This window comes from Silene latifolia, chromosome 9 (genome assembly GCF_048544455.1).
Source record: "Silene latifolia isolate original U9 population chromosome 9, ASM4854445v1, whole genome shotgun sequence".
Lineage (NCBI taxonomy): Eukaryota > Viridiplantae > Streptophyta > Magnoliopsida > Caryophyllales > Caryophyllaceae > Silene > Silene latifolia.
In genome coordinates, this window is record NC_133534.1 from 1,105,717 (window position 1) to 1,126,731 (window position 21,015).

The 21,015-nt window shown below is 37.2% G+C and overlaps 2 protein-coding genes across 3 annotated transcripts; both read left to right on the forward strand.

Moving 5' to 3' along the window:
* Positions 1–500: 500 nt before the first annotated feature.
* On the forward strand, positions 501–10,046 carry LOC141598610 (benzaldehyde dehydrogenase, mitochondrial-like). 2 transcript variants are annotated; one of them, XM_074418311.1, is made up of 11 exons: positions 501–771; positions 5,437–5,506; positions 5,643–5,777; positions 6,470–6,612; positions 6,709–6,862; positions 7,279–7,508; positions 7,664–7,753; positions 8,441–8,614; positions 8,712–8,849; positions 9,223–9,422; positions 9,534–10,046. In XM_074418311.1, the coding sequence occupies exons 2-11, from the start codon at positions 5,446–5,448 to the stop codon at positions 9,805–9,807; spliced, it is 1,599 nt and encodes a 532-aa protein (XP_074274412.1). In that variant the 5' UTR covers positions 501–771; positions 5,437–5,445; the 3' UTR covers positions 9,808–10,046. The 2 variants fall into 2 exon arrangements, with proteins under 2 accessions (XP_074274412.1, XP_074274411.1); XM_074418310.1 differs by lacking the exon at positions 5,437–5,506 and having other exon boundaries at positions 5,647–5,777.
* A 3,395-nt stretch (positions 10,047–13,441) lies between these two features.
* Positions 13,442–18,362, forward strand: LOC141598611 (26S proteasome regulatory subunit 10B homolog A). Its single transcript, XM_074418312.1, has 10 exons — positions 13,442–13,754; positions 15,023–15,142; positions 15,371–15,507; positions 16,304–16,465; positions 16,604–16,690; positions 16,777–16,863; positions 16,949–17,086; positions 17,191–17,382; positions 17,855–17,953; positions 18,105–18,362. The coding sequence occupies exons 1-10, from the start codon at positions 13,649–13,651 to the stop codon at positions 18,177–18,179; spliced, it is 1,203 nt and encodes a 400-aa protein (XP_074274413.1). The 5' UTR covers positions 13,442–13,648; the 3' UTR covers positions 18,180–18,362.
* Positions 18,363–21,015: the final 2,653 nt, after the last annotated feature.

The following is a 21,015-nucleotide window of genomic DNA, read 5'->3' on the forward strand; positions in this document are numbered from 1 at the left end:
GGTACAAGTTTCCAAAACCATCCCCGCCCCAACGGGTGGAAATATAAAACCGTACCCGCCCCGCTTATCCATTAACCCGCTACACCATAATTTTATTTAATAATTTTTTTCGCAAATGTTGATTTAATCATTATTAATTTCCTTTTTTTTTTAATTTATTTTTAAAAGTTTAGATTTTCACCAAACAAGTTAATAAAAAACTTTATAAAATAGCTATTATTTACCTTATATCTTAATTATAACTAAATAAGATTTAAAAAATTGTCATAATCACACTAATTTTTGTAGTAATTGGCGGGTAGGTGGATTTGAGGCGGGTAAGATGCAAAATTCATCCCCGCCATTACCCATGGCGGGTACAATTTTCATAACCGCACCTACCCCACCAATGCCAAAGCTCTACCCATCCCGCCCCAACTAGAGCGGATACGGGGCGGTACCCACTTGTACAGTTTTACCCGCCCCGCTGACAGCACTAGTTAAAACTCGTAAGCGGGAAGGGACAATCGTTTGTACAGTTATGACTTCTGCGTCTTCAACCGAAATGAATTACCCGCGAAAACCCTAATTTACAAAATCAATCGAAAACCTTCAAACTTCCCCCCAAATTTTTTTTTTTTGCTATCAGACTTCAATTCCTACAAAAATGGCGACAATCATACTCTAATTGAGGACACGAAACATGACTAATAGATCGAAAATGGAGTTTTTAATTTGGAAATTGGTGGCAGAAGCTAGAAGCTTCGAGACCTCCACTATATTGCTCTTAAGGTATCTTCTTTAATTTTATTTGTTTACATGATTATGATTTAATTATTATATGTTGAGATTGAGACTATAATATATTCATGTAGTTTATTGGTTCATGCAATTGACTGTTTTTCTTTATTTGAAACCCTTGTAAGCATGAAACGGATTTAAAACAACTCATATCCCCGGTTATTATTGAACAGTAATTAATTAGTGCTATAATAAATATACTTTTGGATCCGTTTTACGCTTATAACGGTCTTAAAAGAGACTTACTCTTTATGAAAGTTATTGGGTATAGGATGCGCATTTTTATGTGATAGTAGCTAGTGAGGGATATTAAGGGTGTGTTTGGATTGAAGGAATTGGAGGGAAAAGAAAGGGAGGGAGAGTAGGGGATTGCAAATCCCTTGTTTGGATAGCAAAGGAGGGTGGAGGGAAATGGAGTGGGAGAGATTTGGAGGAATTCATTTTCCCTCCTGCAGGGCAAATCAAAATCTCTCCACAATAGGCAAGATTTGGAAGGAAATGGTATCCAAACACCCACATCCCATGTGCCCTCCCCTTTCCTTACCTCCCTTTCTCTTCCCTCCTTCCCCCTCCCCTCCCTTTCCCTCCACTTTTGCTATCCAAACACACCCTTAGTGGAGGAAAAGGGAGGGGAGGGGGAAGGAGGGAAGGGTAAGGGAGAGAAGGGAAGGGAAGGAGAGGGGGAGTGGAGTGTGGTTGTTTGGATACAATTTCCCTCCAAATCTTGCCTAATGTTAGAGAGATTTTAGCTAGGCTTGAAGGAGGGAAACTGGATCCTTCCAAATCTCTCCCCCTCCATTTCCCTCCACCGTCATTTGCTATCCAAACAAGGAATTTTAAATCCTCTACTCTCCCTCCCTTTCTTTTCCCTCCAAATCACTCAATCCAAACACACCCTAAGTGTTGAAATGCTGGCATTTGATTGGCGAGTGATGGAGGAACTAAAGAGTAGGAACAATGAGGTATGGAGGTAATCGAGTTGAAATGGTATTTGGAAATGCCGCATTATGGGATTTGGGGTTACTGATTAGTCCGAAGTATTAGTTGTTTATCGGTGTATGGGAGTATGTTTCTACGCTGCAAGATGCCCACACCTTGGAGTCTGTTAATTCACCTCTTCGATTTTGAGGTCATACTTGCTCAAGGATATGAGCATGAAAAGTTGAAAACCATACTTTATCCTTCCATTTCTTACACTTATCCTTGTAGAGACGGAAATGGAGTTTCGTATGACAAAATAAATTGAAGGAAGAGATTTGCGTGTGAACCATTTAGTATGGAACATGCCCTTTAAGTGCTTTAAGCCCTATGTGTCGAACAACTCTCTTCTTTGTTAAGACTCCAAATACTTCTAAAATTAACCCTATTCTTGAATAGGGTCCCCATATCCTCATTACAAGTTATAATTCTCACGTCTCAAAAAGAGGCTATCAGTGAGACAGTATTTGGTGGGTATGACACTTAGATATGTACCTCGTATTCGACACTTGTACTTGAAGTTATATAGACCGCCAATTGCCTAGAATTTGTAAACCTGGTGTCACTGTCAACCCATGAATATTCAATATTCTACCCGTCAACTTATGATCACTAGTTTATAAAATATTAATGCACCATAAGGGATTCAATTATGCATCATAGGTTGCTTTGCGAATAAAACATCTGTCTTAGCTAAAGGACCACCCATTATTATGGCCAAGTTATGCTGAAAATGGATGTTTATATGATTTTGGGTACTACGGGGGTTATTATTGGTTTATTTCAGTGTTGACAACATTGCCTAAATATTATGAACGCTATAATTCTTGCCTGAGATGGCTTCCCGTAGAAATCGCTCTAAAGAGTCATAGTTTACTAAAAGCGACATTTAATCGGCAAATCGTGCAAACATTAAGACTCTTGTGGGAGGGAAGATTGGACCGAATTGTCATCTTGCCAACAAAAATGGGCCTCAATAAACGCCCATATTTGTACTTGTTGGTCCATGAGTTGATACTTGATAGTGACAAACTTAATCCATACGGCGTTATTATCAAATTAAAGAGTGCACATTGACTTGTGAGTTGTGATGACAATCGATCCAATATCAAATAACATAATTGCTCATCAGGTCATCTTCAACAGTTTATGTGAGTAGACCTTTGGATGAAACACCATTAGATGATAAAACTTGTCACCCATGTGTCACAAAAGTAACCATAGTATGTTCATGAGTTATTTGAGAATCTCAATATCATTATGGTACAGTCACCTCAAGTGCCTCCTGGAATGTTAGAGAAGTTAAATGCTATAGTAGATGTCTGACTAATCTTTCCGAGTCACCATGGTGGAATCACTAGGAAATTTTCGGGAAGCATCTTAGCGGCGCATGTTGGTTGTGGTGTTAACGGTTGATCTTATGTTAAATGATACAGTGGAGCGTCAAGCCATCGACATTCATCGTTGTAGAGGCACTAAGGGTTGAGGCACTCTAGACAGTTAAACCAACATCCATATGGCAGAAAAGTTGTCCAAGAGTGTCTATGTGTTGATGTTGACAACCCCAACTCTGTCTCACATTATCGCTTAGAAGGTCCCAAATTATTTCATAAAATGGGACAGTTTCCAAGTTTTATTGACATAGTTATAATGATGAATGTGTTAGTCCTTTTTTTTGTAGAGTGGTTAACCATTTCTATAAAATAATTTGGGGTGGAAAGAGTTAAAAGAAATGACCACAGGTCAGTTCCAATGATGAATTTTCTGCTTACTAATTTTCTGGGTTTATTTCCTGCCAAATCTTCTAATAGAACTTATTCTCATCATAACATATTCGATTGTTCTTCATGTTAGAATAAATCTTAGGGGACATTTGATTCAGCTGAAATATTTATTCACACACTGCTGCGTCTTAGTCCCATATTCTTTTGGCCTCTCCGAATATCCTGCGCAATTTTTTAACAGTTAATTAAATGTACAAAACCCAAAAAAATAAAATTAAAATTTATAAATAAATAAATAAATTAAATAATAGTTCCGTGAATTGACTTACGCAAGTTTCAGTAGGCAGAAAATACTCAAATAATGCTAACTCATTAAAATAGAGGGAGATATGAGTATGTGATGCAAGTAGATACCAATGGTTTGGCCTCTTAGCCTAAGCTAATCAAAGGCTGTTTGATGATCTGCTAAAATACAATTGTATAAGTTCCCCATCTTCGCTCTTTGGAAATGAAGAGAAATGTTAGTAATGCACTTATGAAACCAACTAATATATCATATGCACCAATATACGCTATTATGCTGTAGTTAAAGTTGACAGTCGGAAATTATCTAGCGGGATGACTGGCAAACTTTTGAATTTTCATTAGTTTCCAGTGACAGTTAGCAATTTTCAAAATTGATTAGGTTATGACTCTTGTTGCGCTCTTTCTGTGCGCTGCCTATGTCATCAGAAGCATTATTATAGTGTTTGCTTGAAATGAGGTAAACGGAAAACTTATACTCTTTCCATTCAAATGAACTCCTTACGTTTGTTAGATGAAACAGTGTTAGATGAAGGAATCCAGCTTAAGAATTTGTAGTTCTATTGTTCTGTGGGAAGTTTATTGATGTATTTAAGATGTTACTACATGTTAAACCCAACCAGATAATCCTGTAATTCAATGAAAGCGTTTGGATACTTTAGTTGGTTTCACATGTGAGACCATTACATGACTTCTGTAAAATAACCCTGCATTTGTAAATCTCTTATCCCACCATATTAAAAGCAACATCGGTACGAGTGCTTATCGTGTTCTTATTTTATTTTTGTGATCCAAATTATACGGAGTTTACAGGGTTTTGTTCTATGAAGGGGCAATGACATGAAAGTCAACTATAGTTATGAATTTTATATGCTGTTAACTTGCAATCACATCTTATTCTAGATCAATATGAGTTTATTATATTTAAGCCTTAACATGATAGCAAGTAACAGCAAAGAATTCTGACAGACTCTCTGCAGTGTTTTTTAGAGGAACTTTTTAGTTTTTATCATAGAGTTTGACATGTAATTTTAAAAGAGGGCTTCGAGAAAAATTATTGAACATATATCATTAGACTCGTAACAACTAAATGATTTTATTAGAGAGCATACATTTTATTAGTTCTCGACGCAATTTTCATCTTGGGTCATTCGGAAACGTCTTTGTGTTGCTAACACAAGGGTAAGGCTGCGTATATCCGACCCCCCTTACCCTGATTTGCGGGAGCCATTGAGGCACTGGGGCAATGTATGTTTTCGTTTACATTTTATAATATTTATTCATATGTACATTTTGAGAGAAGCAGAACTGCTTAGTTAGTCTCTCAAGGTATGAGAACACATATTATAGTATAGTTTAATATATGACCAGCCCGGCCATGTGCAATCTTGAAGGTAATCCCTTCAACCACGTTTATGGGATTTGTATCTAAAAAGAGTATTTTAAGGTCAATAATAAAGGTAGTGTTTAGATTGTTATGACAGTGATGAGTCATGCATGAGTGATTTGACATGAATAATAATTTAATGGGGTTGAAGTCTTGAAGAACTTTCCGAGCTTGCATTTTCCTATATAAAGTCACAGTATCACACTAACTGCTGTTTCAAACACTCGTGCTTAGCCTTTCACTAATACGTTTTTCAATTCACAGTAAGGCGTCATGGCATGTCTAAAGATCTCATCTTTATTGTCTCAATCAGCTCGTTTGCTTCCTCAATATGGTACTACCATTACTACAAATATGATATCAATGTGTTCATCATGTATTATGGATCATCCGCAAACAACATTTATGTGTTTTCAAGAATAAATTTTATTTATCGATTCTAAATCTATAATTCTGTATTTGTTGCACAGGTAGGACTTGTCACCTGAGAAGTGTGGTCTCAAGATACAGCACAGCTGCTGCCCTTCAGGAACCTATCAGTGCACCTGTGAAAGTGAAATACACCCAGCTTTTTATCAATGGACAGTTTGTGGATTCAGCTTCAGGTGAGCTATGAAATGACCCATACATCTGCATTAGAATAGTCGGGTCGTCTTGTATCAGATTGCCTCATAGTATGAGACCACCAAAAGTCACCTCTATAAGATGTGTCGTGAAATTTAGTAAGTATGACTGAGAGGAGTGACTTATGGTGCTCTTTTTTGTAATCTAAGACGGTATTACCTAACCAATTGAGAGGAATGTAAGAGGCTGTTATTCTGTTAGACTAACCAAAATTCTAACCTGTTATGATATGGCAAATTGGGTTGGTCTCACAATAAGACAATCACATTCACATACATGAATAGGAGAAGACTGCTATCTGGTTAGACTGGCAAAACTTGAGACCTGGATTGATCAGATCCTATCCTTAATTGGCCCGAACTTTAATGAACATTATATTGATCTTACTAGAACTACCCGGCACGAAACTAAGATGATCCGTGATGATGGGTGGTCCGGGTTGACTCGAATTATTTAGGTAACTAATGTCATAAACTTCAAAAAATAGGACCCGAAATGACTCTGCTAGACCCAAATGATCTGATCTAACTATATCCCTGAAATAACCCGACCGCCATCCCGTCTCAAAGTTTGTAATATACCCGAAATAGCCTGATCAATACCAAATCTGAAGGGTTTGGTTCCCAGGTATATACCTGATCATGAAGCTGTTTTGTGGTGCTGACAATTTCAGGCAAAAAGTTCACAACATGTGATCCTAGGACAGGGAATGTGATTGCTGAGGTAGCTGAAGGTGATGCAGAAGATATCAACCGAGCAGTAGGTGCTGCTCGCAGGGCATTTGATGAGGGACCTTGGCCAAAGATGACAGCTTATGTAACTAGCTTAGCTCTTTTTTAATGCATTTCCTTTTTGAAGCTAAGTTCCGAACCCATAGATCTCAGCCTTTATGTTAACGTGCTTTTTCTACAGGAAAGGTCAAATATCTTGCTGAAATTTGCTGATCTGCTTGATCAGCACACTGAAGAAATTGCTGCTCTCGAGACCTGGGACAATGGAAAGCCTTACGAGCAAGCTGCTAAAGTTGAATTACCAATGTGCTCTCGTATTATGAGATATTATGCTGGTAGGTAGAAAGAATTGGTTTAGCTTACGTTTGAGCTATGTTTTTCTTTCTTCTTTATGTCCTTAGTTTCAATAATGGCCTCTTTTTCAATCAGAGATAATGCTTCGTACATTCGATCTCCCTTACCTCGCCATAGGCGGTTAAGACACTTGTTCTCTGAGCCCCTTATGTTTAACTTTTTGTGTGTAAAGTATTCCATTATGTTATAACGGTGAACATTGCCATACATATCTGTGAGAGGGGCGCGCTTTTGAATCCTTCACATATACTTTTTGTGGTTGACTATTTAGAAATCATTTGCATGAAAAGCTTAACTTTTAACATTTGTCCTAGCTCACAAAAAAGTAAAAAACAGCGATCGCCTTGTCCCTAGATGTTCTTTTTCTTGATAATTTTTGTGTGCTTTTATTTCTTAGGATGGACTGATAAGATCCACGGTCTAACCGCACCGGCTGATGGACCGTATCATGTTCAAACTCTTCACGAACCCATTGGTGTAGCTGGCCAAATTATCCCTTGGAACTTCCCACTCCTCATGTTTGCGTGGAAGATTGGACCTGCCTTGGCAACTGGCAACACAATTGTTATGAAGACTGCTGAGCAAACTCCACTGACTGCCTTATATGCTGCTAAGCTACTCCAAGAGGTGAGCCTATGTGCTTTACGAATATACACGGCCCTAGCTAGATTTCCGAATTTACCTTTTTTTTTTGCTCTACCATTGACCGTTATTCTAAACCGACCCTAATTTTCTTGGATTTTGAAAGAATGCCGGTCTAACTTTGCCACATATTGTGGCAGGCTGGACTTCCAGAAGGTGTCCTGAATGTTGTTTCCGGTTATGGCCCTACTGCCGGAGCAGCTCTTGCCTCTCACATGGATGTCGACAAGGTATAACTTTGAATGTAGATGTAAATTGCATTTAGTATTACAGTCTCATAATCTTTGTTATTCAGACTCTTCATACAACCTTGCATATCCATGTTCAACACTAGACAATCGGACATGAGTATGGCTTTTGAACACTTCCTTTAAGCCATGAAAACCTTCATTTTAATCCAAAATCAGAAGATCTTCACAACCTAGGTGAGTATAACACTTGGGCACACACTCCTTTGGGACAGACCCTGGGTGGAGTGAGTGAGTGACTATTAGCTAGTAAGGAGCAGGGGATGGCAAGCACTGTCTCACATCCAAGTAATTGTCCGAGAAATTAAAATTGGAGACTCAACTTGTGGAAGAATAAGAAAGTGGGAGGGTTGTTACTACTTCAGGGTCAACATTTGCCTAACCAACTAGATTAGGATCCTGTGCACTTGATTATGATTGAGGTTTGGGTAAGTGAGGTGAGTTCAAACTGTCTTCTTCAATTTTCCATTTTTTTATGATCTTATTAGACACAGAGTTTCACAAATTTGCTACTCCAGAGAAAAAAAAATCCTTGCTCCGTTTGATGTCCGAGTAACATAGCACATAAGTGAGTATTAACTACTCTTGTTTGTTGAAGAGTCATTGTACTTACCTTCAGGTTGTTGTAGCCTTTCACATTTTGAATCTAACATCAGAATCTGCTTTCAGCTAGCTTTTACAGGATCAACTGAAACTGGGAAATTAGTTCTTGGGATGGCAGCAGAGAGCAATCTGAAGCCCGTTACTTTGGAGCTTGGAGGTAAGTCTCCTTTTATAGTGTGCAAGGATGCTGATGTTGACAAGGCAGTAGAACTGGCTCACTTTGCTCTCTTCTTTAATCAGGTTAGTGACGCTTTACACAATGCATTCACAAATTATTGCAGGACTTCCTGGTTTACAACATACAGTGTTAGTAATAAGTTCTACATCATTGTTGCAGGGACAATGTTGTTGTGCTGGCTCGCGTACATATGTACATGAAAGTGTGTATGATGAGTTTGTTGCGAAAGCCAAGGCTCGTGCTATTCAACGTGTTGTTGGCGACCCTTTCAGGAAAGACATAGAGCAAGGTCCTCAGGTAAGCAAGGGAGTATTCAGTCTTTGTGAACAATTTGGCCCAAGGAAAATCTTGTAGTTGCTTCCTTTACAACATTACCCTAGGCATTAGTGGCTCAAAGGCTTCCGCGTATGACGATTTGTAGGAGATCAATCAGGTTAGACGTGCTATGAACACAAGTGCCTGTTTATATATTATACAACCATGGGCTTAAGATTCAACCTAGTTTAGCTGGTTAAGTAACTGAGATGTGGTACACATGATGTGGATTCAAAACTAGTTAGCATTGTAACGACCTCTGTGGCTCCATTTTTACCTAGTAAAACTATACACTCATGGCATAGCATGAACTTCATAAATTCTAGCTGATAGTCGGCGTTTTCTGAATTTTCAGATAGATTCAGAGCAATTTGAGAAGGTAATGGGATACATAAAATCCGGCATCAGCAGTGGCGCGACACTTGAAACAGGAGGTGAAAGGTATGGCTCAGAGGGTTTCTACATTCAACCTACTGTTTTCTCAAATGTTAAGGAAGACATGTTGATAGCACAGGATGAGATTTTCGGACCAGTTCAATCAATCTTGAAATTCAAGTGAGTAATCAATCAGTCCACTTCAAAAATGAGTTCTATACTCTAATTAACTGCAGTTTTTTATCCATATCCATAACTGTCACAAGTTACATCTTGCTTTTTTATATGCAGTGACCTGCAAGATGTGATTCGCCGAGCCAATGCCACCCACTATGGGCTAGCAGCTGGAGTTTTTACACAAGATATCGACACTGCCAACTATTTGACTCGGGCACTTAGAGTCGGCACAGTATGGGTTAACTGTTTTGACATCTTTGATGCAGCCATCCCATTTGGTGGGTACAAAATGAGCGGTCAGGGTAGGGAGAAGGGTATTTACAGTCTCATGAACTACTTGCAAATCAAGGCTGTGGTTACCCCTTTGAACAACCCTGCTTGGTTGTAGATAGACCTGGAAAAACCGTCAGCTGGGACGAGTAAGGGTTGAGTCAGTTTAAGTCGGATGGTTGTAGTTCATTTATCACACGTCATCTCAGGTCGTATTGTTTCAATTTTAGTTGCTTGGAGTCAATATTGGTCATTTTGTATTGGGGTCATTTCTGAGCATGGTTACCAAATTCATTATGAATATCCTTACCAATTCGCGATTCGCTCATATAGAATGTGTGTTTTATGTATTTTCAATAAGCAACATGATGGAATTTGCTTTTAACAATTCGCGATTCGTAGAGTACCAAGCGAATTCGGTAACCATGTTTCTGAGTCAAGTAACATCAGTTTGAGTCAATATCGGTCGATATAAGTTCAATTTTGATAATTTTTGGATTATTTTGTCATGGGTTTAATTTGTACCTTGGATGAGATAAATGGAGATGGACGATTGTGCGAGGTCCTTAACCAAAACTATCATACCGCCGTCCTAGATGTAGCCTTATGCCCTTATCCACCCCACCACCAACCCAAACAACCACAATGACTGACCCGAAAAATAATCCCATGCAAACACAAACATGGTGACGATAGAAAACAGTGCATTTATGACAAACGTCGAAAATAAATACTACAATTATCCAGAACTTAAATACATAACATAGATTGTTAACGTGGATCAGTAATACAAATTTAGAAACCAAAATAAATACTATTAATAACCGCCGTCAAATAAAGGTATGTTAAACAACGCATAAGCTAAGTCGCGTTCCAAAACATCATCAAATAGAGATTCGGTAACCCCATCAGTGTCCAGTCGGCTTTCAACGTCTCTCGAAACAATCTTGCCATCTTTCCTTACAGCAAAGATGTAACGAGTTTTAAAGTCTTCAGGGAAAATCAGTTTTTCTTTGATTGACGCTTTATCTGCAGCAGAGGGAAGCATACAAGGCCACGTCATCTCTTGCAGGTGAAAAAATGGATAATCCGAATTGTCAAGCTCCACCATTTCTCCATTCCAATAGCGGTCCTCGTATTTTAGCGGAACATACACAACTTCCCAACCCATGGCCTTGATTTCCGGGTAATAATCCTTCAACGGACTTTGATCAAGGCCAGATTCGCTTAACCCGAGGTAAAGGAGCACGTTCTTGCCTTGAAGCTGTTCCGACTTGAACTCTTTACCTTTCTGAATCAAACCGTGATTGAATAATGTTGAAAAAACCGGGGTGAGCGATCTCACATATTCCAACCTTCGTTTTAGGATAGCGGTTCTAGTGAAGGGATATTCGTTGATTCCGAAATTGGTTATGACTTCTCTTCCACACAGCTCACCAGATTCGCAGTCTGGTGGTATAATGATGAATTTTTCTCCGGGCCAGACAAATCCCTGGCCAAATATACGCCACAACCTGCGACAAATTTTGCTGGAGTAGTCGAAAATAAACCATGATTTGATATTGAGACATCTAAGGGCGTTACAGAGGTCTTCATAGTATAATTTTGGTTCATCGTAAAAAGGCATGGGTACGAGCAGAATCTCAAGTTGTTGGTTGTGTGCTAAGCAATAGTCGTGGGCCGCCCTAATTTCTTCCATGATACTCCCATTAATGCACAGGTACAATCCTACATATTTACGGGACAGTTCTACGACAGTAGAGAATTCATCTACGTCAGTTTCAGGATTAAATCTGCGGAGTGTGTGACTGGGATCGCAAAGTAGAATATCCCCGTAAAGGGATAAAGACTGTTGACGGTCCTCTTCAAACCTCGACCTCAAATCTTCGTCTTGTGAATCAATAATATTTTCAGTAGTGGGGAGAAAGGAACCATGATAGTAAAAATGATCAAGAACATCGTCACGATACAAAATTACTCCGTCAGGATCAACCAACATGGCCAAGTCATGGTTCAAGGTGTGACTCATACACGAGTGTATATAATCACGCGTCTCAAAATTAGTAAAGGGTATCGCAAGGCAAGAGAAGGCAGAATAAAACTCATAGAAAGCAGCTTTTAGATCATAATCAAATTTTGTTTGAATATTAGCTACCACAATAAACTCAATCTCATACCCAAACGGAAGACGATCTCGATCTCGAGATTGAGATAAGTCGTTGATAGCGTCTATTGTGGCACGGCATTTTTCAGCACCCATACAGGAAACAGGCACATCGAAACAACAGATAACGAGGTATTTTCCTCGGAGAGAATCAAAATCAACAAGTTCGTCTTGAGGAACACCTTCCTTAAATCGTACCAAGTGAGTCGTCTTACCATAATTCGACAAAAACTGTCGAAACCCGCCCTTTAATTTCTTCCCTTTGTAAATCCTTATTGTTTTGGATTTACTAAACTTGGAGACTGAGTTAATATATCGTTTGTTCCCATCACCATAAATTTTTCTAAGTTGATCCTCTCTGGAAAAGTAGGTTTCTTCTGATTTATCATCACAAGTTTTTTCAGTTTTACTAGTTTTTTTATATTGATTATGTTTAACAGTCCTACTTATGGTTTTAGAAGAAGAGGGGAAAAACATCTTAACCCAATTAACTGGATTAAATTTAAAAAGAAAGAGAGATTGAGAATGAAACCTGACCTTCCGCAACTTGTATCTTCCACCCTTTCTTATACTCCCTCCTATTTCACATGTTCCCTTTTCAATAAATACTACTCACATATATTAGAAAAAGTGGAACAACATATGAAATAGGAGGTAGTATTTTTTTTTTTTGGACAATGATTCCACCCTTTCTTATATACTCCGTCATATTCTATATTTTCTTCCATATTTCCTTATTCAGTTACTCGGGTTTTCTTCTATATTCCATATTTCCTTTTTTGAGATGATTTATGTGTCCCAAATTTAATGGCGTGTGGGGTAATGTGTTTTGTGGGGTTCAAATTTACCTTTTTACTCCCTGTACAAAAAGAAAAGAGGAAGAAAATATAGAATATGAGTTCAACTTGACCCGGTCCATAAAAAAAAGGTCACAAGTTATTTTTTTAGCCTCCATTATAGCCCAATCTCACTCTTAACCCGTATGATCAAACCCGAGACTCGACCCATTTCACATATGGAATTCAACACAATTGACGGATCAATTCAAGACGAGGTTCCATGTGTATGGTGTTTGTAGACGATATTGTGTTGAATAATTGATTGATGACACAAAGGGTGGTGTTGAAAGGAAATTATAACTTTGGTGACAAGAGATAATCGCGAGGCTTTACACTAAGCAGAAAAAAGAAAGAAAAAAAGGCGAAATATTTAGAGTGTAGATTTATGATCTATGAGACGGGATCTCCTAAGTTGAATTTTTATGATGAATTCGTGTTCACACATCTCAACCCTTGGATCAAGAAAATCAATGGCTAAGATTGAATCTAATGCTAACATCTTAATGTTAATTCTAAGATATCAGTTTGTCAAAATAATATTGAAAAGTACTCTGTAAGTATTAAGTTTAGGGTATTCTCATTTTAAATCAGCCCTATATTCTAAGACGTTCTTATAAATGAGTTATTTCATTATATTTACTATAAAAATATCTTATTTAGTTAATACACGTATAAAACAAAAATTCAAATCCAACTCTATATCCAAATTCCAAAAATTTATTTATAATAACAAAATTTCCAAAAATAAATTTGCAACGTAATTGATTATGAATTTTAATTTTTCTGACCCGACCCAATCCCGACTCATTAATCCCATAGAAATCTTGAAGAAAAAGAAACGAGCAAGCCTATTATAAATAAATCAGTCCCTTGCTTTATATGCAAGTCGCAGTAAACACTTCTCCTATTTTCTCTTCTTTGTCTTTCTCTCTCTTCTCAAAATCACAATTAAAACCATGGCGACGCCTGCTACCGAAGAAGAAGTCCGTCGTCGTACTTCTCAGGCTGAATACAGCAAAAAGCTTCTTCAACATCGTGAACTCGAGTCTCGTAATCGCAAAGGTATACCTAATTTTCGTTAATTTCAAATTTTTAGGGTTTTTTGGTTGTGATTTTGATTTTTGCTTTTTAATTGATTATATGATGTTGAATTGTGTTAGATTTGTAGTGTTTTTAGTTGATTGGAGTTTGAAAGAGGGAATTTGTGTGATTTTGTTAGGTTTAGGGATTAGGTTTTGTGATTTATGTTTGAAAGATGCGTAGATTAGCGTATTCAACATCGCGAGTTCGAATCTCACAATCTCAAAGGTTTCTTCTTGCTAATTGATACCTATTATTCAGTTATATTGGTTTTCTGGTGTATTAAAGTTGAAAGAGGGAATTTCTGTGATTGTGATAGGTTTAGGAACTAGTTTTTGTGATTTGTAATTGAAAGATGTGTAGATTAGGTATTCTACATCTCGAGTGCGAGTTTCTTCTTGCTAATTGATACCTATTATCCGTTATATTGATTTTCTAGTGTATCGGAGTTGAAAGAGGGAACTTCTGTGAATTTGACAGGTTTAGGAATTAGGTTTTGCGATTTTTGTTTGAAAGTTGAGTAGTTTAGGTTCTGGATGCTGTAATTTGGAGTTCCCTTTGTAATCACATGTTAGAACTGAGCGAATTCACATCGGGAGTTTTATGCTTTAAGTGAATGTTAGTCTATGAAAATGATACGGTAGTTCTATATAAATTGGATGGATTTTGATCCCAAAAGATGTTTAAACTCAATTGCATTGCCGGAAGTAGACTAGTATGTATTTGAATTAGCTAATTCCAGTAGATACGAAAGGTCAGATTTTGTTCAAGCTGCAATGAGCCTTAGCCAGCGTTTCTAATATGATGAGTACGCTAACATCTGATACACTGTATATTTGATTTTGAGCAAGCGTCTTGATTGAATATGCTCGAACTGAATCGCTGTTCACTGGGGTTTCAGCGAATCGGGTAACTTAGTCCGTATCTTAGGCTTCATTAGTCTTTTAATCGATAAGTAAACTGCTTGCTGTCTAGGTATAATGATGATCTTTGGCTTTCTTGTTGAGATATCTAGATAACTAGATACGTAAAGAAATAGCAAATAGCAATTTAGCTACTAGGATGTTGTGCCTTCTCGAAACAATTTGCTTAAGATGTGTTAATTGATGTTTCAGATATTGGTCACTTGACTCACTTCTGCTAGTATTAAAGTGAAGATCTGTTTTTATATGTTCACTTTTCAAGAGAAGTTACGGAAAACTCCTGGTGCTTTGGGTAATGTTCTTATATGTTTATGTTGATGTGTGCAGTAAAGGAAGAACTACGAGCTGCGAAGAAGGAGTTCAATAAAACGGAGGATGATTTAAAGTCTCTTCAGAGTGTTGGACAAATCATTGGAGAAGTCTTGAGGCCTCTTGACAATGAGCGATGTAATTGTCTTGTTTTTTGTCATCAACTCTTTCTGTAACTATTTCAAATCTACCCAAGAATATGTGTAGTTCTTGTAGTGTGCCTTTAACTCCTTTGTGGTTTTTTTCGTTTTCATACGTAATGTCCTATTCTTTTGTCCACTTTCTTTTTTATTAATGTGGAAATCTTAGCACATTGGTAATCATATATAATACATTTTCCTGATTGATTTGTCTTCGCTATGGCAGTAATTGTAAAAGCTAGCAGTGGACCTAGGTATGTTGTCGGTTGTCGTAACAAAGTTGACAAGGAGAAGCTTACATCTGGTACACGAGTGGTGCTTGATATGACTACTCTCACCATTATGCGTAACCTGCCTCGCGAAGTAATTATCTACTCTCTTTCTCCTTTTTTAAATCGTTACCCACGTTTAGGGCCTTCTCTTTTATGGGATATGTTAGTATGGATTATGGAGCATGTATATAGGAGTCTCTTTCTTTAAAGTGGTTTGTTGTCTGATTGTCTGTCGTGCTGTGAGGCTGGAGCAGCTTCTTCGTTCTCAACAAAGTTAGACTCCCTTCCCAGCTGTTGGAGATTCTGTTGAACCCCCTTAGTTTTAGACCTTTAGTATTAATTTGGCAAAGGGATACGGATCACGTATCTGCCTTAAACAGTTGGCTTTAAACACATGCCTAATGGTCTTTTCTTTTTCCATTGAAATGTCCATTTGGCTAGTAAACGTTGCAGTCGCAGAGTGTTAAACTACATACATTTATAACTCAAAAGTCTTTACATAATGGTTTTAAATGGAGAACATAAGTGAATTCAAAATGTATGGTTTTAGCTGCATCGGGAAGTTTCTTGTGAGGAAGCTAGTTTTGAAGCCTTAATAGTTTCTATGGAAATACAGCCTGAGGGAAATGATTTTTCAAGAGTGAGGAGATTAAATTACGGTAATAACTAAAAGTTCTTTTTTGGGTAGTGATCCCAATGCTCTCAATCCATGTGTAAGGACTCTGCGTTCTATGTTAATTAAAAATCGGGTCAATTTGGTCTACTTCACCATAAAAACAATCTTTGCTAATATACTTGGTCTATGATATAGTAGAGAGTATAGCTCTTCTTACCCTGCCGTTTTTCAGACTTTCCATACGTTCCAATCTCCTTCATTCTATTTGCAGGTTGACCCAGTTGTGTACAATATGCTTCACGAAGATCCAGGTAATATTAGCTACTCAGCTGTGGGAGGGTTGTCTGATCAGATTCGGGAGCTGAGGGAATCCATTGAGCTACCATTGATGAACCCTGAGCTTTTCCTTAGGGTCGGAATCAAACCCCCGAAGGTAAGATGTTTGTGTGTGTTTAATTCGGTGTGGTTTCTCTGTCCTACCGTTATCTGTAGATGGCTTTCGTGATTCTCTCTGAACCAAAAGTTTGTTGGAGTGTCAAATTATTAATCTTCTCTATTTTTGGTTTTTTAGGGTGTTCTTCTCTATGGACCTCCTGGGACAGGCAAGACACTGTTAGCCAGAGCTATTGCGAGCAACATCGATGCCAATTTCCTGAAGGTGTGGCAGAAGTTGCATTTGGAAATTTGCTTGACTTATCTTCTTCTGAAATAAGAAATAATAGTGGTTTTCTTTTGCTTGCACAGGTTGTGTCGAGTGCCATTATTGACAAGTATATCGGTGAAAGTGCAAGACTGATCCGTGAAATGTTCAATTATGCTCGTGAACACCAGGTGCGTGTGATTACAGGAAACTTTATTCCATTTCTGCTATGTATGTGGTTATAGTAGTTTCTAATTGTTAAGTTTCTGTTTTCAGCCTTGCATCATTTTCATGGATGAGATTGATGCCATTGGAGGTCGCCGATTTAGTGAAGGAACAAGTGCTGATCGTGAAATTCAAAGAACCCTTATGGAACTCTTGAATCAGCTTGACGGATTTGATCAACTTGGCAAGGTACTGATTTTTCTACTCTCTAAATTCAAATTGGGGAAATTTGGAATTTACTTCAAGCTTTTACTGGAGTCTGGAACTAATGTTGACGTCACTACACACTGCAGGTCAAAATGATTATGGCGACAAATAGACCCGATGTATTGGACCCTGCACTTCTTCGTCCAGGGCGTCTAGATAGGAAGATCGAAATTCCATTGCCAAATGAACAATCAAGGATGGAAATTTTGAAAATCCATGCTGCTGGAATTGCCAAGCATGGTGAGATTGACTATGAAGCAGTCGTTAAGCTAGCAGAGGTGAGCATCCTATATACACCCGCTATACATTTTGATTTATATCTTCTTTCTGGATAGTTCAGACCGTACAAGTTCTTATTTTGATACTAAAAAGACGAAAATAACCTCCAAGAAGTTCAGACCATACAACAATGCTAACTTATTTGCAGTACTGTATTAAAAGAGACTTACAGTTCAAAGCAAGTTACTTTTGATACTAAAAGACGAAAATAACCTCCAAGAAGTTTGTACCCAGTTCCAACAATCCAGTATCCACTGTGCTACTTTTACTTGCACTCTTCATCCACTTGACATTTATGCCCGTCCCATTGGGCTTTTTCTTAATGATTGTGCCATTTAGAAACGTGCTCGATCATAAAGAACAGAGGTTGGAATCACGGTATCACCTAGGCTATAAGCCTATAATAATCCGTCACCATATTGATTATCAATCGTGGGACTTGTGGCTATAATAATTCTGTTTTTGCTGCAGGGATTCAATGGAGCAGATTTACGAAATGTCTGTACCGAAGCTGGGATGGCAGCCATTCGTGCTGAGCGAGATTACGTTGTTCATGAAGACTTCATGAAGGTAAGATTTTACTCTATGATAAGATTAAGATGTTAAAGAGATCCAATTTTTTTGACAATACTTGAGTGCTTAACAGATATTCCGACTGAAGTCCCCTCTATTTTTATAATGGATTGCACTGATTTTATCTCTATATTTACCTGATAAATAGGCTGTTAGAAAGTTAAGCGAAGCAAAGAAGCTGGAATCAAGTGCTCACTACAGTGCTGACTTTGGCAAAGACTAGATCAGCAACTCAGCCTAGAATGATGTATTCAGATTTCATGTTTTTTCATCCATGTTTCGAAGAAGTGTTGATTTTCGTACCCCTTATTTATTGTATAACCAAGTTTCATTTTGTGGTTGTACTATGGATTCCGCAAAACAAGCAACAGTTTTTATTTCAAGGAAATGCTTGTTTTTTTGGACATTACTCGGTACAACATGGTATTCCGCAGTAGAGTACTAATGCTTATTACCATCCGGAAGCATGATGTTGTGTCTTGTAACTTTGTAAGTTGTAACGATGCTGTTCCAACCTTTTGGTACTTTTTTAACAGTTCTTCAAAGTCGTCAACTCCTTACCGGTCAAGCTGCTCTTCGTGTAAGCTGGACTTTCGAGTAGATTTTGGGTGAGAACCTTTGCAGTTTACAAGTTACGACCAACTCATAAACACCCTATGAGTTCTGTAGTGTTGTATGGTTTCGATGTTGAAAACTGTTTCAAGTTTTGCCAGATTCGAAGAATTAAGTATTGGTTTTGCGAGTACCAAATCAAAGAACACTTGTTTAACATTGGAAAACATATATGGAGTACAAAGTACTCCGTATTTCATTTCTCATCTCGAGCTTTGACATTAAAACTACCCGTAAATCTTTTGCTGCCAACGTAGTACAGTTAAAATTGCGTTTGAATCACAAGCTTATGACGTGAATGATCGTGATCTAAATATTGTTACAACAAGTCTTGTTATAGACGGATATATTCGTCTATAGCAAGAGACAGCTCAAATACCCTTAAAGTGGTGACATTTTTGGGCCCCATCATACAAGTTGTTTATCTTATGCGTAATGTAGTATGTTACTTAGCCCGTCTTTAGTTACAGACGGATAGTTGCCGTCTATAATAAGATTTTGTGATTTGTGATATTGTTAGCACACATCATGCCATTAGGGCCCTCCCTAGCAAGTAGCAACTTTCAATAAATTTTTGCCATGATGCCTCGACAGTGCTTTAGGACTGAATGCCTTGAATTCGACTTTTTGCAATCATTCATCTTGAATTACTGTATTAGAATGAGTTATGCTTATCAATTACACCTATTATTATCATTAACTCAAGGACAAGGAGTACGAATGATAGTAATTGGATCCATTTTTACAATTAGTCTCACTATAGACGGATATATCTGTCTAAAGTAAAAGACGGGTTAAATATGCTTAAAGTGGTGACATTTTTAAGCCCCACCATGCAACTTATTGCTTGTTTATGCTTAAAATGAGTGGATATTGACCTGTTTATAACTATAAACGGATATCTCCCATCTATAATGAGAATTTTCGTTCAGATTTAAAGCATGTGGCCCCCAATATCACCATACAGTGTGTCAAGTGTCAACATAGAAAGGATCATTTCTTCCCCTAACCATAATAAGATTATCGAAAGCGATTTGATGCACCACTATATTTTTAGATACGGTATTAACCACCATATCGGCCACAAATTTTCATTTAAAACGGGAGAATCGTTTTAATTTTAATACGGGTCGAATATCATACAGAAAACAAAAACAAGATGCATTAATATTAATAAAAGCAGAATTTGTTTCATCTATGCAAATAGAATATTATTTAACCTGTTTTATTTTTAAAACGGATATAATTACTCAGCAGTCATTGTCCAAAATAATTGTCAATCTCTTCAGTTTCAAATCAATTCAGTCATTTACCACTTTTTCAAAGTTTCTGATGTCAAACATAAATTACGTCTTCATGAGAAAATTATTGCATATGTAACTGTTTTCCTTGTTTAATTAATTGATTGACATATCGCTTATTGCTTCCTAATTTTCTTTGACTTGATATCTCATGATCAAAAATTCATTTCATCAAGGGCGTCTTAAAATAAATGGATGCCCGGTGCACCACAAAAATATGAGGTCCCAACTATAAATGCACATGTACAATATATCGAGATTTGTATTAAATTTTATCAATAAAACTTGTAAATTTGGGGTTGCCAAAAGCGGAGGCCCGGTTCCACCGCCCGTGGTTGCCCGTGGCCTTAGACACCCCTGCATTTCATAATTTAGCGAACAAATCATATATCATATTTCGTGTTTTATCTTTTGTTTATTATCTTTATCTTCTGAGTTTAATGTAATTTACTCAATATTTTCTATGATGACGTATTATATCAACAATTAATTCAGTAAGTGAATTATACATCTGATGTAGTACATCAGATGTTATAGTTTTTGAGCATTAAAATAAAGTTTTTGAGTTTTAATTTAAAATTTTTGAGTTTATTATAAAGTTTTTGAGTTCATTTATTTAAACATTAATCTCAAAAAGTTACATTATAACTTAAAAAAATTACATATAAGCTCAGAAAAATTTGATTTATGATATCATAAAACTAAAATGTAATTTATAATAGAACTCAAAAAAAAAAAATATAAAAACTGAAAAAATCATTAAATATGAAGTAGTACATCTGATGTACAATCCTTTTTCTCACAATTAAAGTAATTGCAGATAAAATAAAACACGAAAATGAGACAAATAATCCACATATTTCCCCCGGGATAATTCGTTGTTGGTAGTTGTTGGTAGGTGGGTCATGAAAACGTGATTGTTTCTCATTAGTTCACACGAATTTGTTGGAATCTTGGCAATGGGATAATATAGGCCGAAGATTTGCATGAAATGTAGATTATTTGTCATACTAGTCGACACTCTTGCCGTGCCATTTTGTGCATGTGGATTGTGGACTGATTTTTTAAGGCACTTGGCGTATGGGCTAAAGATTATGTCTTGGGACTTTTTTGATTTTGGTGTATTTCTATGTTTGTCGTTTTGTG

Coding starts and splice junctions, on each gene's coding strand:
- LOC141598611 (XM_074418312.1), top strand. CDS start 13,649: ATGGCGACGCCTGCTACCGAAGAAGAAGTCCGTCGTCGTACTTCTCAG. Junction 16,864..16,948: donor ATTATGCTCGTGAACACCAG/GTGCGTGTGATT, acceptor TTCTGTTTTCAG/CCTTGCATCATTTTCATGGA. Junction 17,954..18,104: donor TTCATGAAGACTTCATGAAG/GTAAGATTTTAC, acceptor CCTGATAAATAG/GCTGTTAGAAAGTTAAGCGA.
- LOC141598610 (XM_074418310.1), top strand. CDS start 683: ATGACTAATAGATCGAAAATGGAGTTTTTAATTTGGAAATTGGTGGCA. Junction 7,754..8,440: donor CTCACATGGATGTCGACAAG/GTATAACTTTGA, acceptor ATCTGCTTTCAG/CTAGCTTTTACAGGATCAAC. Junction 8,615..8,711: donor TTGCTCTCTTCTTTAATCAG/GTTAGTGACGCT, acceptor TCATTGTTGCAG/GGACAATGTTGTTGTGCTGG.